Below are 17720 nucleotides of genomic sequence, written 5' to 3' on the forward strand. Positions count from 1 at the left end.
TACATCCTGGGAACAGGTTGCCCAGAGCAGTGGAAAATGTCCTATCCATAGAAACAAAATTTCTGGTCACATTGAATTGCATTCCGAACAACCTGGTCTAGTTAAAGTTGTTCCTGTCCATGGCAGGGATGGTGGACAAGATGACCTTTAAAGTTCCCTTCCAACCCAAACTACTCCATGATTCTACAACATGGCAACAATGGGTAAGGGGATGATGGAACTGTTGTTTAATGACTCCTATAATATAAGAACAGGAGACTCCTCAATTAAATCAGAAATAGTCCAGTTTATCACAGAAAAAACCAAAATTTGTTAGAGCATACAGTAAACCTTTAGAGTCTGCTACCACATGAAGCTGTGGAAATAGTGTCAAAAGAGTTAAAAATGGGAACAGGCGAATTCAGAAACAGGCCAATAAATGCAAAGAAAAGGCATAGGTGGAATTCTACCTCCCATCCTTATTCATCTGGTGGCAGATACTGAGTAAATGGAATTGAACCAGTAAGCAGCCAGACTTACATCATTTCACAACGTAACATAATCTTTGTGTGACTTTCAGAAACAGAATACTGGGTAAGATGTATAATTCTGGAGGGCTGAAGGCACTATTGGTCATGTTAAAATTTACATTGTTTTCACTCTGTTAGAGTTTAAAACAATGCTTATGCCTGCCCCAGTGAACTGTGTAAAAAGTTAGGGGCTGATTGTCAGATCCCAGCATCACCTCATGGAAACGTGATATTTAACAGGTCAGCTTCTGGACTGCAATATGCCCACCTGTTCCTTCATAGCCCCCCAAAAATTTAGCATCTCCTAAGAGAAGGCAGCTTGATCCCTTACGTACATTAAAGAATCCTCTAAAACAGACAGAAATCAGGTAGAATCAACTGTTTACAAATAGATTTTATTTCTGAATTTACAATGTTTAAAATAAATCAGTATTTAGCTATTTCTAATAAATGCAAAAATACAAAACTTCTATTTGCTTTAAAAGTGTAGAAACATAAATTATAAAATTATAATTTTACAACATACAGTGTTATTTCCCGATGTTTTTACTATCAAAACAGATTTGTGAAACAAGCACCATAATTTATCTTACAGAAGACTTTTCATAAAAGCAGCATCACAGGGCAAAACAAGTAGGACATTAGTATGGAAAATGTAGTAGCAAATCTTTGAATATTTTAAATTATATAAACTGTTATAAATTTTTATAAACAGTTAAAACTGTTCTATTTTTTTGCAATAGCTTTACCATATAGCCGAACAGTAATTGGGCCATATTTGCTTGTCAACACAAGGAAGACATCTTCAAACATTCCTTCTGCCTTTGGCTTGAACTGGACTGGCACAGCGATGTAATGAGAGGATCTAAAAAGGCAATTGTGGGCATAATCATTGTTAATGAACAAGTAAATATTACCTGATAGACAAATTCTTGTCTAGTTTGTATTTTCACCAAAATAATACACTGGATGTACACCAGATCATCAAGTTCAGTTATATAGATTTGATTAGCTATTTCTACTCTGAAGGACTTTGATCTTCAAGGTAATTTTTGCCTTCTGATTATACAAAGTAATACAGTCTTTATTGCTGCTAGTTTACCTTGGTAAACTTGTTCTGCCTCTTGGCAATATTGACAGTGCATAAACGAAATCACTATATTTCTTCCCTTCAAATATCACGCAAGTAGACTAAAATTTCCAACTCTTTCCTGAAATCCATGCATTTGAAGCTACTAAATTCTAATACTACTAATTGTCTCCACATTAAGAAATATTTTGCTGAATTATTGTAAATCATTACACCCATCCTCAAACAGCATTTTAGAAATTTTGTGCAGTTACTTAATTCCTCTTCTATTTAGATTACATAAAAACATACCAAATGTAATGAGTGTCTATGTTAACTGCCAGAAGCCTGGACTGAATTACTTAAAAATATAAGCTGTAAAAGCAATAGCTGAAAATTCTGAGTGGCAGTCTATTGGATTCCATGGCATCCAATAGAAACATCCAGCACTGAAACAGGTAGCAGTAACAGGCACAAACTGAAATAAGGAATTATGAACATCGTCACTTAGTAAAAACAGAAAAGACAGTTTTGTTTGCTTTAACTATACCCTCAATTTTCTTTCCTGAACAGTGTATAGTATTATCCAAAGTCCTCTGGAATGTGCTTATTTCTCCTTGTTTTTCTCACATTCTTCCTACCTTTTCATACTCCTTTCCCATATACTAATCCAAGCTATCATAATCAGTCTGTCTATCCCTTACCTACATCTGAAATCATACTATCTGCCCTACACACAATTCTAATTTGCTAGTATCATCCTTAGTGCTGAAGTAACCATACCAGCACTTTTTTTTTTTTTTTTTAACAACATCCTGGTCAATCAAATAAGAGTACACACATTTAGAATAAAGACTGGGATGGTACTGTATATTTTTTTTCATCAGGTGAATACAAAAATAAAGTACTAATTGTACCATAGTGAACTACAATCAACAGTGCATCAAAAGAATACAACCTAATCAGTTTTGTATCTCATACTTGACTGCCAAGTGCTGTATAACAAATCTGGCAGTGTCTATCTTTTTAACCATCTATGGTATACAGGCTGAAGATATTTACTCAGCTCATTTTAAAAAAGTCAAGTTTTTGAAGTGAAGGACATAAGTATGACTATTTAATCTGTAACACGGATTATGCTAGAAAACATAAATTTTAGTAGGAATAGACTGTGAAGCCACATATAACTAGGCCATCTGAGAATTTTCAGAAGTAAAAGTAAATTCAGTAGAAAGCCAGAAGAGATGCAGAAGTCTGTATCATTTCCAAAATAATATATGTATGCTCCCTGATATATTATATAACACTTACTCAAAAAAGAACAATATGACCACACTCAAATTTATACTATATCAAAATCTTAAAAGTAAGTTAGGTATTGCTCTTTCAAAAAGATGGCCACATCTGGCTGGCAAATTTTAATTTCTGGAATATGGACCATATGACCTCAATGGTAGTGAGGAGAGCAGTTTCTCAGCAAATGACAGCCATATTAAATTCCTCTTCATCTCTAAATTCAGGTGTCCATTGGGTGGGTGCTAAACACATTACTGTACTTCCCTAAAAGCAGCCTAAGTCAGTAATACATTATGTATTCTGTTTTGTAACAGTCAGTTGATTCTCACAATCAGGATAAGACTCATCACACTTGCTTCCTAACCCAAAGGGAAAGATGCTATTTTCATTTTCTCAGCTAACAAGACTTGAAAGTTCAAACTCCAGATATTACAGTTCTTTGGGCTACTCCATAACATAACCATTCTCAGAAATTACACAACCTGGAAGATTTTTCTCAAGTACAGTAATCAAAAACTATAGTTTCAGGACAAGTAGAATTCTGCTGCAGTTAACTCTCTTTTCTCTTAAAAAACCCCTCTTATTTCAAACTTTCCACTATGCCTGCACCTCAGTTAGTCTCTGAATAATGTACGGCCTTTACAGGTTGTTGCACCAGTTTCAAGTAGTATTTCTGAAAAGTCAGGCATGTCTGAAGCCTGCCTCACAGATAAACCAATCCTCAAATCCTCAAAACATAACAGTGCAGTAAGTTGAAAAAGAAGAGTCTGGGCAGTTAGCCCAGTTTAAGCCACAGTAACCAGATGGTTCATCAATGAACAGTGACCACTGACACCCAGAAGGGTGGCTACTGAAAACAAAACCAATTAGTGAAGGGAACAACTTAACAAACAGCTTTACATTTTAGTAATATCTAGAACATACACTACCTTGTAATCAGATGGCTTCTGAAAGCAATAAAATTTGGACACTTTTGTTTTCAAGCTTTAAGTAGGCATAGCAACCTGGTAGTGCTTATGGAAACAGAAATTTGCCACTTTCTTAATGGCAAATTCATATTTTTGTATCACTTAAGAGTCATATTGTTAAAAGTATTCTCCTTGCAGTAAAAAAAAATTGTAGGCTGCCAACAAATGGAATTCTTTTGGGCATAAATTGCAAACAGAATTCCACAGCAGTACTATGTAATGGTACTTGGGAATGCCTAACCAATTGAAGAACTGGCAAAACCACTACACCAAATTCTGAAAGACAAGACTCTTGATATTAGATACTGAATTTCATTTTCTTTATCTAGATTTAAAACTTGATTACACAGGATTAATTTTGGCCCTCAAAATTAAGAGCAGGGACTAGACCATGTTTACTATATTACATTTTTTGGCAAAAAACATAAAGGTAGATGGTACTTTCTACTCTTATACTCTTATTTACAGACTAATATTCCAAGTTCCTGCAAAGAGTCTTCTCATCCAATTAGTTTTGAACATTACTTCCTAAGATGCCCAAGTTTAAAAGGAAATAGTTACCAGTGGCTTTACTGATATTGATACCTGATGGTATTCTCAAAAAAAAAATGCCATTTAAAACACTTTTAACATTTTTAAAAGACATCTCTCCAAGTCAAGCAAATCTTTTCTGCTTTATGCTTATAAATGGGAGAGCACTATGTTGACTTCAGAGAAATTATTTTTTTAAAAAATAGGAAAAGCTGGTGTTTACAACCAAAGGAAAAACTGCCAAAGCTATTAGGAAAGAAAAAGTAGACTGACTTTTAAACTTGTTAAGTCTACTTTAGATAAATGCAGTAGTAGTTTATAATCTCATGCAGAAAATAAATATTCCAAATAGTTTTTACAGCATTCCTCAAAAATGTTTTTGAAATATCAAAGTGTCTTCTAGTGGAGTTACTATTTTTTTGTCAAGGATGACTAAATCAAGTCATCCTGTCCTTTGTCTGCTGCTGTACAGCCTCAGGTCCAGCTAGTTGTCTTTATTTGGATGGATGTTATCCTGGTCACTACCTCCAAAAAAACCCGTTCTGTGCCATCTCATATAAAATATTTAACAAAAAGATGACATTTAAATTGAAGTACTAACACAAGCCTAAGACGAGCCTAAGACTTGGCACTGAAAAGTGGCCTTAAGAATACCTTGAATACCTCTGGCTAACACCACTACAGCCCTGTCTTTGTGATAAATGTGGAACAGATTAGGAGGTAGAATATCTAATTCCATTTACAATTTGACCACAATTTCTGCTCTCTATAGCCCTAGCTTTCCTGTGTTTAAAATGGGAACCTGTTTAAACACTGAGAATGCATGCTGTACCACTTCTAATGAAACAGTTGCATTTCTGCTTCCTGACAATCCCACTGTTGCAGATGAGCATGTGAGATGCTGTACTTCTTGAAGAGATGACTAATACTACTGTCACATACTTGATGTAATGAACTCCACAGATGACTGGGTTTATTTTCAGGGGTTGCTATCACTAACTTAAAAATTTCTTTTATGCAGGTAAAATGCTGAAATAGTTGGTATGACCAGACAATTCCAGTGGCTGCTGAAACCTGGTGTTTGCAGAGAATCTTTGATGAAGCTCTGCAGGTTTGTCAAATTAGAAGCATGATGAAGGCAATTTGCTTGATCTGTTGTGCAGAAAGTATAAATGGAAGGAACGACTTGATTGTGCACAGCATGCCAAATGGTTACATGAAGCATTAGGCTTAACATTAAAAGCAGCAGCACTGTTAGAAACAATTTGCAGGGAAGAAATTGGCAGATGCAGAAATAACTGTGTGGGCTCATTCTGTTTTGAACAGAGATTACAGAGTTCAGTTTAACAAGAAAAAAAAACCAACCACCAAAAAAGCCTCACAAACTGCCCCCCACCTCCCCCCCAACTGGTAACCATAAACAAAAGCATCCAGACTATTTCTATGTATGTTTTAGCACTGTACTTATAAAGAAAATATTTATCTTACCAAATTACTTGGCTAATTTTTTTGTTATGAGAAAACATTAGCATATGCATTACTCACCTTATAGAGTATTTCAAGTGCTTGATGTAGAAAGGCTCCCTGGGCTTTACAAATTTCAGCTGTAATTTAATACAAATGCTTAAAAGTGCACTATATTTAAGCGCATCCTATTCAATTTATGACATGTGTAAGATAAATCAGGTGACTTACAAATACAATTTTACACAGACCCAAGGTTTAAAAATACAAAATGCCCACATTTGTAAACAGTAAAGAAAACAAACTTAGTTCAATATTGGAATGAATTTAAAAAATTAAAATCAGTAAATCAGAATAATAACAAACCTATGCAAACTATTATCTACCATACTTTCCTATTAATATATTACAAATTCACTCAATTACTCAGACAAAAAAGAAAAATCACACATCAAAATTCTTCAAACACTGATTTTTGACACTAGCAAACTAAGACATACTATTGCAATCTTTATCAAGAGAAAAAGAAAAAAACAGTGCAGTTGAGCAATTGAAAGGACTTAGAAGTATCTATTTAAGATGAAGTCTGTCGGACTTACCATGTGTGTTGCATTGGAGTTATTCCGCAAGCGGACCTTTAATGTGCATGTTTCCCCAACTCTGGTTAGAGGAAACACGTAGATGTCTTCTGGCGCATATACCCCTTGAATGACTTCTTTTTGTCTGATTTGAAAAAGGGATTTAAGATATTAACATTTCTGACCTGTATGATCAGTGTATATTGATTGCATACTTGAAGTAACAGGTGTATTTTCTGAGAATAAATCAGTAAAAACTGAAAGATCCAGAAAATATCAACTGTCTCACCTTAAGTTTTGTAGGCAAGATATTTTAGCCAGAAAAAATAACGAAAACATCACTATGGCATAAATATACAGGAATTTACTTATATGCACTTTCACAGTCTGAATTTTTCCCCCATATGTTTTACCAGAGACCTGCAGTCTTATCAAAGATTGCAGGCTTGACCACACATTTTACTCTCCTGCCATATTCTCATCATCCCATAGCAAAAGAACTGACAATTAACTTAAGACTGAACAGCAAGGTTAAGACATGCAGTATTGTGGTTTTCTCAGAATTTACTTTATAGTCAACTGGGGTGTCCAAAAGGCAAGAAGCACAAAAAGTATATACACAGAATTCTACTGCCAATACCAGTTCATTCACCACAGCATATCATAGTTATACAACTTAGAAATCAACTGAAAAGGCATAGAAATTGAACAATACAAAGCCACTAAGAGGTTTTGGCAAGTCTGTTTTTTACAGCTGCTTACTCTAACATAGAATCGTAGAATCATTCAGGTCAGAAGATGCTCAGATGGTCTCTAGCTCAACCTCTTGCTCCAGTCAAGGTCAGATGTGAGGTCAGAGCAACCTGATCAATTCAATCCCAAAAATATTTGAGGATATAGACCACACACAGTCTCAGTGAAGCCCATTCGACCACACAGATGTCCCAATAGTAAAAAAAGATTTTGTTTGTTGAGCTTGGTTCTATTCCCACATCCTTTTAGCCAGCTGCAGACACACTCTTGCCAGGTTTTGTCCATACATACCTTATTGTTTTTGGTTGTCCTTCAGAGCAAGCCTTCCTTTCTGGTGTAACTGGAAGCTCAGTTTTTTTAAGGGCACTTGGAGAAGATTTCACAACTGGTGTTTCATTTTCTGCTTTAGTACTCTATTGGCAAAACCAGAGAAGATTGTAAACTTCAAGTTTGAAAGTACTTAAGTATTCAGGAATGTAAGTCATTCCCCTTACCCAATCCAAATCTTTTTATTTAAGGCATAATCTTCCAGAAGCATGAGAGTCTGGATCATTGAGATGGAAGCAATTATTTAGGAGGATTATGTCAACAGGCTTCTGTGCTTTATGAATATTTATTTATTACAAGACAGTTCACAACAAACTAGCAGCGCAGGTGGAATCTCAAAAAGGCTGCAGGCAACCAAGATTTTACTTCAAGCCAAAAAACCCCTCACTTCCTCTGCAGATATTATGCCCATATGCCTAAAGAACAACCAAGTTGGTTAAACAACTGCTCAGAAAGAAGGAAGACATAAGTCAGCATCATAATCTGAATTCTCAAAACAGCAAAAAGCTTGGTAATAATTTTGTACCACAAACAATACATCCTTCTCAAAGAAAGGCCTTTTTAGAGAAGCAGAAGCAGATAATGCACTAAATGGTATTTTCTGAATTCAGAAATTAGGCAAAAATATTTATCATCACTAAGATCCCCATTTAGGGTATTCTAACACAAGGAGACAAGATCAGCCAATGGGAATAATTGGACAAATAACCAATTTCAAATTCTGCGTTGCTTAGTGAATCTTGCCAGATATTCTTTGGAGTCCCCTTGGGTCACAACATCTTAAACAAAGTTAAAGAACCTCCTACACTTTTGGTTGTACAACATTATGTCAATTTTTGAAATGGTGCTGACGTTTTAGACAAGCAGTTGATTCCCTGACGCAGGGAAGATGAAAAAAATAGATTCATCTTCAATAGAGCTGCTATGACAAACTTGTCTTTTAGACATTCATTTCTTCTATTGAAAGAGCTGCTAATCAGTCTGTCAGAAATAGCAGCAGCCATAAAAAAAATCTTCCATGAACCCCAGTAGAACCTAATAAAGACAATAAGTATTTGCACATGTGGCTTGTTTTAAGAGATTATTTTTCCACATAGTGAAAAACAATGGGCATCATGCCTCTGTTTTCATTCAAATTCTAATTTATCAAAAAGCAAGTTGACTGCATGAGAATAAGGTACATTATGGAAAATGATCAGAAGTTATGCCAGCCTTTATAAGGGCATCTTGAAATACTGCTTTCTTTACCACAGTCTGTACTGACTTCTGCTGTTTCAAATGAGAGAAGTACATTAACACTCCAAATTGTAACAATTAAGTGCAACAGTTCCAAAGACAGGAACTGCTCAGAAATTTGTATCGCTTGAAAATTGTAATTATTTTGCTCACAGAGTTTAAAAAGGTTTTCCTTCCTCTCACTTCTGAGATACACAAAAATGATGAAGCTTTGTGCTCCTGATACTTTCAAACGTATTTAATGTTACTTACGTAAGTTACTTAAATTTTAAAGTATATAAACAATGTAAATTAAAAAATGGCATGCATTCAACATTTGTAGTCTCTTCAAAAAGTAGCAGGAACTCTCTACGAAGTCCTCAACTTTCTACATGCTAAAGGTGCAGTCAGGACTTTCATGCTGCCTCAGCCTTGTGGCAGGTGCTTGCTAGTTCATACAGAAGGGACCAATATTAGACCCAAATACCAGTCCAAGACTCCTGTGCACAATACTCATTCTCAGCTCAGTGATCTTCAAAGAGCCTCCAGCAGCAGCTCCCAGCAGCAGGAACAAATGTTCCTCAGGAAAAGAAAAAACTAAGTTTGAATGACCAGCACTGAGAGGCTGGGGCTGCCGAGCACAGAGAATCCCTCTTTTCTCTGTCTCTCAGACTGATTTTGGAGACATGATGATCTGGACTCCTGACTACAGTTTCCAATGGTGAGGACTGCAAACACATGTAGAGCATAATAAAAATTACAGTCAATCAATTTGTTAGGAAAAATATTAAAGCGGTATGTGCCACTGATTTTCCTAATTTAATGTTGTTCTTTTAGTTCCTTCCTGAGCTCTTTTAAATTTTTCATTTCTTCTGAAGTAGTGCTATAAAGAAACATCACTCAGCCACTCCGAATGGCAGTCACTCTCCTTACTTCATTCTATCAAAAGTCACATTAACCAGAGCTGTAGCCCCCTGCCTCAGCAAAGCCACCAGATTCCAAGTACTTTTCAAAGTTTGAGTAACACTGCCTGAACTCTTGATCCCGAGAAGGTAACAAATTATGATTCACTTGTCTTGCCTTCTCAACTAAAAGTTGCAACACTCTAAATGTTCTGTGTTGATCCCTCTTCTGACCAGATATATGGTTCCCTACCTAGTTAATAAAGACAGTACTTCCTTTTCAAATCTTTCTGAAAATGATCATGACATGCATTTCAAGTATTTTCTACGAACTTTTTTCCCATGTGCAGAGATGCTATCAAGATCTAATTGTTAACAGCTCTGAAAAAAATCAAGAACAAATCTGACAGTAGTTCAAAAACATTAATATCAAGTCATGTTGCTCAAAGATTTACACAACTCTGACAACTAGTCACGTTTTAAGAGACTTCTGTAAAACTCTAAAGTTCTGTTAAAGAATTAATCTTTTCCACATTTCAACTAGCTTTAAAAAGACATTATTTAGATGTTTTCCTCATTTTCAGAAAAATTACGACCAAAGAATTTGATGAAAGCTTAATAAAAAGCACTCTAAAACCAAACATTATACAGAACAAAAATCAGAAGTTATTTAATATTAAACCTTTTTATAAGTACTCTTTCAACACAATTAATTTGGAAAGAGCAAGGAACCTACAAAACAAATGTAAGGTACCTCAGCAAGAAGGATAAGTAAGGTTCTTACTACTGAAGCATGCTTAGTACTCCAAAGAATGATCCCAAATATTTGAGTGGACTTCTTAGAAAAATCAAGTCAAACTTTCTGAAGAGGACAGTAAAGCATATATAGCAATCATGCCATAATGAATGTACAAAGCTCTTCACATTCAGCTTATTTAACTAATCATTATAATTAATTCTTCCTTATGATAATAAATCCTCTGTCCTATGCAAATTCCTATCGTATAGATGGGATAAAAAGTAAGGTAAGGAGAGAGAGCACAGAAAAACAGTTGCAACTCCCAACCATTTCTTCCAAGCCTTACCATAAAGTTTGAGCTTAGGAACAACAGTGGAGCAAAGGGGAGCCCAAACCCAATTACTCCCATGTATAAATTTCACAATTATCCCCACTTACACTGTTACTCCGAAAAAAATACTGAAGTGGGTTTTATTAGAGACACTAAGACTCATCTCCAAGATGGATATTTGAAAAGTCCAAAACTGCATTGAGTTATGTATTATAGAAAAGGTCAGTTACTTTGCTAGTAGTAACCTAGTGAAGGTTACTTCACTATTTATTTACAAAAATAAAACCGGCAAGCAGAAAAACAAACAAAACTGATAGAAATACATTTGTCTACTGAAACAATTTACCTAGAATGTAAATTTGTCTCTACTCTCTTTGAGCTAAATAAAATTTTATATAATAAATGGCAAAAGATAATGCATTATCTCATAAGGAAGAGGAACATGAGAACAAAAATACAATTTAACCCAGCAAAAATACAGCTGGGTTGAGTTTTCTTCCAGAATATACTAACCTATATATGAAAGAGCAGTGTATAGTAAAATCAAAATGTTATCAAAAAATTGTGCTCAAGACAGTGTTTATAGCTTTTATATACTCACATTTCCAGAAAGGTAAAATTTTAATTTTTGTTTCCTACTCGTATTTCCAACTGAGTAATACTCAAAGTCCCAGAACTGGGAGTAATCTCCTTTATCTCGAGGTGAAAAAATTACAGCAACCTACAAAAAAAACCAAAAAAAAAAAAAAAAAAAAAAACCACCAAAAAATTTGTGGAGCACTAATAATCTTCAGAATCTTCACATCTTCACTATCTTACCTGTACAAAGTCACCACAAAATTTACACATTACAGAACACACATGGCATACACAGGTGATCTTGCAGAAAACTATACAACTAGCTGGTCTTCCTCTGCCAGCAAGTGGAAAAAAATGGATGAAATATGTTATGCAAGCAATTTTGAACAAAACTTGAGTTCAGATAATCTACTTTAAGCAAAGCCAGCAAGTGATGGCACAATTACTTCTGTTAGTAAAATGGAGAGAAAGGGGATGAGGAAGGGAAATATGTGCACCTGAAAAAACTTCATCTGGCAACTAAGTTGTGAACACTCAACTCCTCCAGCTCCAAATCTATAAGTACACCATGCTATAATTATTAGAAAGACTAAAATTTAAACCAACTTGCAACCTATGAATTTGATCATTCTTAAAGGTCACCTATGTAAGCCATATAGTGCTGTACCCAGTTAATTCAAGAATAAACTTCAGAACTAAGGTTGAGGGAAGAAGAGAAAGAGAGCAGCAGATTAGCATAGACCACTATGACTATATCTAATTAGCCAGTCATAATATCCACTGCAAAAAAATAGCCAGCCATGATAGCAGTGTACTTTATCAGCCAGCCCCCCCCCCCCCCCCCCCCGAGCCTGGCATGCCAAGGATGTAAATGTTATTCAAATAGACCTGAACTAGGATTGCTAAGGCAAATACAATTGTTTAAATTCAAATAGTGGCTTGCAATATTATGACATTACTATGAAACTAGATAGGAGTAAGTTTTTTATTCTTGTAAATAGATTACAAATTGCATCTCTATGGAAATAATGTCATAATTATCCATAACAATGAAAAGATAGGTGTTAGTGAAGATGAAAAGATAAAACTCAAGTAGCATTGTGAGAGAAGATGAGGGAAGAAAGACCCTTACTAACCCGTTCAGTCTAACCTTGGATGTGCTTTATAATTGTGGTTATGAAACCCTCTACTGGCCAGAAGGTAAAATTGCAAGACAAATTAAACCAATTTTAGGAACAGACAAATGCTCCTGAACAAGTATAGCAAGAATGCTTCAAGGAAAGAAATCAGGTGCTTACACCAGTTTTGAAAGAACCCAGGATTATTTGCTATTTTCTTCCAGAATTTTACAAAACATTTAAAATAATTTTGTCTTCTGAAATACTTTGTCCCTAAAAACCCCAAAACAGTAACACAAACACACTTTGAAATCAAACTACATGAATTCTTAGAATCAACTCTGCTGAATTAAGCTGATACAGAATATCTGGCACACACCAGAACCCAATACTGAAAGGCCAACATTTTATCATTATCAAATAAAATTTATTTCTCATTTAAGATCTTATTTTGCAATTGAGATACACTAATATGCCTGAAATACTTATAAATGTTTACCTTCTCTTGTCCATGACCTTCGAGAGTACCAGAAACATGGGAAAATCTGAAAACAGAGTAAGGAACCCTAGAAACAGTGTCACTTCCATCCACACCCTGCAAATAAATTTATGAGTCAGATTCAAAGGGAAAGAAAAAAAATAGCCTGAAACCACACAATACACCCCCCCACACACACCCCTTCCAGAAGACTGAGGAAAATACACCCAATTAAGCTGCTTTTAAGTAAAGAATTTATATTGACTCCCTAAAAGCAAATTAATAAAGACTGACACTACTAAATCCAGTCACCAGTACTAATGACTTACAGTTCAGAGGTGATGCCCTGGCTGGAACATGACATACTCAGTCCCATGGATACTGGTAAGAGTGCTACATAACCATTTTATATTGTATCACAACAATGGGCCATAATAATAATTATAGCTTAAAATCAAAAATCATCACAGCATTTCAGACTATCAAAAAATAGGGAAGCATTTACAAATATTAATAGCTAGACATAGGCAACAGCACTGTAATTAAAATATCTGTGACCTAACTCAAATTTCTACAGAGATACCACGTACAGTGCAATTTCAGCAGCACAAGTCTGGAACAAGACAAGTCTGGCATTCTGGAGTCAAAAAGAGACACCTATTTTCATTTATGCTTGATCACTTAATGCAACCTGGATGATGATACTGAATGAGCACAAGCAAACTCTGTAAAGCAGTAAGTGAAGCAGAAACTGTACCACAGGATACTGACTGATTCATAGTCAGTAAGCACATTAGGGATGAAAAAAAGCAGCAAAACATTTCCCTGATATGGACAGAGGAAAAAAACCTTTGTAACTGAGGACATGCTCAAATATATATTCTTTCTTGAGAGGCAGCAGAGAGAGAGAGAGAGCAGGAAGAGAGAAGTTAAAAATAAAACCCAGGGATTTCCATAAAACTTCCAATGCAAGCATTCACTTACTTTAATATAGGGTGGTGCAAAAGACGACAATTTCCACTTCAGATTTTCATTCCCTTTATTCTCCATTTCCAGGTAATTCTCTAAAAGAGAAATATCAGACTAGTATACTAAACATCTCTGTTCAAGTATCACTGACGTAAAGAGTTAAGCAGAAACGATGTTTCTTGATGAACACAAGTTTAGTGGAAACAGCTTTCATTACAACAAATCTCAAGGGCAGACTCTAACAAAGCACACTGTAATAAAGTTTGTAAAAGCTTATACACAAAAAATTTAGACTCCACCAAAAAAGATATCCAACTTCTTCCCAATATATTATTTGATCATTCAGAGACAAAACACAGATTATTCCAGTCTGGGACCAAATAAACTTGTATCAAAAATGTTTTGTTACTCAGAACATATATAAATACATGTCTCTTGGCAAGAATTAATAGGACAAGATCATTTCAGTCTAGAACAGCACTTAAAGTTTAGCTGCAGACATACATTATATAGGAAATTTATAAACACCAAGGTATTATATTACAATCCTTTCATAATTTTAGCAAAAAATCCCTAAATATAATCGATAAATTAAGTCTTGAATGTCCTCAAGTCTGCTGGAAAAAAAAAATTAATGGCAATAGATAATTCAAAAAACTAAGTACTGCCAAAAAAAAAAAGGTATCTAGATAACAGAATGAGAGTTCCATACAGTTACTTAGAGAATTTTAAGCATTACTGGAACTAAAAGTATTTCAAGACTCCATTATCTACCCTGTCCTCCTCAATCACTATATGCCAAGATAAGGACAGCCAGCCTTATAGCTGACACTCCTATTGTCTTTAAGAAGAGCATTTATTTCTCTGCTAAACAGACAGATTGGTCTGCTCTCTTATGAGCATAAGCACAGATGAGAACAGATCTACTGCAAAGGTGCCTTGAGCCAGAAGAGTTTCAAGTAGACACAGTAGCTTCCTAACACTCTTTTCCCAGGGCACAGAATAGCTGCATTCATCATAGTGGCAACTGATTTGCCAGTATGCAAACCTAACTGTGGAAAAAAAAGGTGTGACTATATTGTATAAGGAGAACTGGGGGGGGAGGAAGGACGACCCCATACCCCAAAAACCAAAACAAACAACAAAACAAACAACAAACAACAATAAACACACCACAAAATCAAACAAACACCAAAACAAAACCAACATCAAAACCCAAACAAAAACCAAAACACAACCCAAAAAAAAAATCAAAGAGCATTTCAAAGTAAAGGCAGAGTGAGGTATTGCTCATTCACACTTATTAGACTAAGAGAACAAAAACAAAGCCAAGGCACTAACGTTCCCAAACATGCAATATAGTACACAAAGCCTCTGAACACAAGATACTACAGATGTTATATTTAATAACTAATTCCTCTTACCTGAGCTTTGACCAGGTCTTGTTTTAGGAAAAACAATGTTTCTGTTCTTTATGTCAATTTCTGTTAGAGGGAGCCTGGGGAGAGGCTTTGGCACATCAACAGTAGGATTTTCAGACTGTGGAGTAATTATATCACATCTTCTACATGGAAAGTCTGATCCAGAGACATTCTCTGTGACAGCCTCTTGAATAAGCACTTTAATAAACTTTTGCATAATTTGGAGAAAAATAAAGTTTTAAACAGTGAATATTGATATATCAACAAGTCAAACGGTTTAGCTTACACATAAGAGCTTATGTTCAGCTTCACATTTCAACAAAGGAAAGCTCTCATACATTACATCACCAGATCTTCTCCAACCTCTAAAGTTTAAAGATTCTATGACAAGTCTAATTTAGGACAAAAGGAACATTCCCTGAAAATTTTCTATCTAGGCATTTTAATTCAACAGGAATAAAAATTTCAACTAGTTTAACTGACAATTCCTACAACATTCTCTGTTGCAAATAATGGAAACAGAGCTGCTTCATTCATAAGGAGTTTTGTGTTCAACTTTTGCTATATAATTAAGAAATTTTAAAAGTTTAAGGTAATGCTAGCAGAATCTTAGCATACTTTTTGCTGATTTTGAGAGGTAGCAAATAAATGACAAAAGCATTACTAACTATCAGATTTCTTATAATTTGATGGGTTTTGCTACATTCTCTACGCTTGTCCTAGTAGATTTCTTAAATCCTGTTCTCATATTGTAGAGCATAACATAGTTAGCTACATGCAGTTATCATCTCCTTCTCAACAACTTCCCTGTTTATTTTGGTTTTTTTGGAGGCAGTTTCCAATTCTGTATCATACCTCACACTTCCCTTCATGCAAAAGAGAAGTAGATCCAGTTTTAACCTTTCAGTGTCTATTTCTCTCTCCATGCATTGTTCCAAATAATCCAAAACATACACTGAATGTAAAAATAAGAAAAAAAAGGAAAAAAAGTCTCTTTCTTTAGGAGAGATTACCAAGGAGTCCTTCTGCTCTTGCACAGTAAAAAGAAAAACTTTTGGCTTCATAAATTTTATTTCTATGCCTCATTTTTATCAGGGAAATATCTTGGATTAAAATCCATGAAGAGGCACAACCTGTTCTAGACATTCTTTATCACAGACCCGTCATCCAGAAGGTCAAGTTTACCTTAAGGGAGCTCAAAGGGAACTATGATGACTTGTCCAATACCTTCTTTTACCTTCTTTTATTTTACAATATGATACTAACTACTTTTATTTGTGCACATTTACATATATATATTAGTGTTTTAGAAAATAATGCATAAGGCAGTGGTGGGTGCAGTTTTGTTGGAAATTCAGTTAGTGTTCACATCATAGTATTTCTTCAGAGATGATGAACCAAAAATCTCAGTTTACAAAACAGCATCTTGACTACTTTTCTTTGAGAACTTTACAAATTAAAAAGAATAATGAAAGTTGACAGAGCTGCTGATTCAAAAGGTTTAGCAACTTTATTCAAATTGACAAAGTAAAATAAAAAGTTGAAATCTGAAGTCTCAAGTAAATCACATACCTTTAGTCCATTATCACAATGGATATAGATTAGGCCACTCCAAGGAATTAACGTGGACCTTGTGGCAAGTGATGGATTAGGACTCACCAGAATTACTGTACTGCCCCTAAAAAAAAAATTTAAAAAAAAATCAATCAACTAGCATGATTCTCATACTAGAATCAGTATCTACAACGTCTGGCACTAGCCCACCCAAAAAAAGGATGTACTTTTAAGACAGCAGGTAACTGAAGATGCTCTACGGATAGCCAGATCTAAGGTATTCAGATATGCCATATATTAAGCTTTAATAGCCATGATCCCAGGATCTTCTCTCACCATTACTGAGAAATCAGATCACCTCTTTTTTTTGGCCTAACTCAGTTCAAGAATTCTGCAGGCTCCAGCCCACACAGTGCAGAGTATAAAATATTCTGGCTGGCTCCTATTCTGACAGGTTGACTGCCCTTGGCACTGCAAGGAGATGGTCATGAAAAATAGAAAACTGGGCAAGTGTAGCTTGCTGTGCTTAAGTTGGCTGTTCCCACGGGTCTGCCTCCTACTTGCAAACCTCTGTTCTTGATCCAAACTACTTACTTGGACCCAAAATGTGAGGATTCTGCCCACTCTTTTCCAGTGAACACATTTTAAAATTCTACACTGAAGAAAATTGCTTGCAGAAGGCCTTCAATATCCTCTTTTCAAGAAATAATCCAGACAATCTTGAATTTGGTGTATGAGACACTCAGTATATCCTTACTTTCACAGATACTGGAAAGTTGTTCATTCTTACTACTTTTTTAGACTATTTTTCTTGGCACTGACTGAATCTGCAATGAGTGGCAGATATCCTATCCCTTCCATGGAACTCTATTTTGTTCTCACAAATGATGAAAGTTTCCCAGAAATTTACATCTACATA

At 35.2% G+C, this 17720-nt stretch overlaps 1 protein-coding gene across 7 annotated transcripts in view; it reads right to left on the reverse strand.

The window, feature by feature from the left end:
- Positions 1 to 873: 873 nt before the first annotated feature.
- Positions 874 to 17720, reverse strand: part of CEP192 (centrosomal protein 192) — a 56621-nt gene continuing 39774 nt past the window's right edge. For 5 of the 7 annotated variants that reach the window (XM_085573706.1, XM_085573707.1, XM_077785199.2 and 2 more), the window contains 9 exons: positions 16820 to 16925; positions 15251 to 15455; positions 13842 to 13921; positions 12879 to 12974; positions 11284 to 11403; positions 7460 to 7581; positions 6437 to 6560; positions 5919 to 5977; positions 874 to 1374 (listed from right to left, as the gene is read on the reverse strand). In XM_085573706.1, the coding sequence (XP_085429832.1) occupies positions 1236 to 1374; positions 5919 to 5977; positions 6437 to 6560; positions 7460 to 7581; positions 11284 to 11403; positions 12879 to 12974; positions 13842 to 13921; positions 15251 to 15455; positions 16820 to 16925 (1051 nt within the window). In that variant the 3' untranslated portion in view covers positions 874 to 1235. The remainder of the gene's footprint in view (positions 1375 to 5918; positions 5978 to 6436; positions 6561 to 7459; positions 7582 to 11283; positions 11404 to 12878; positions 12975 to 13841; positions 13922 to 15250; positions 15456 to 16819; positions 16926 to 17720) is intronic. The other 2 variants (XM_085573709.1, XM_085573708.1) reach the window with 1 other exon arrangement.

This window comes from Lonchura striata, chromosome 2 (genome assembly GCF_050655825.1).
Source record: "Lonchura striata isolate lonStrDom1 chromosome 2, ASM5065582v1, whole genome shotgun sequence".
NCBI classification, from domain to species: Eukaryota; Metazoa; Chordata; class Aves; order Passeriformes; family Estrildidae; genus Lonchura; species Lonchura striata.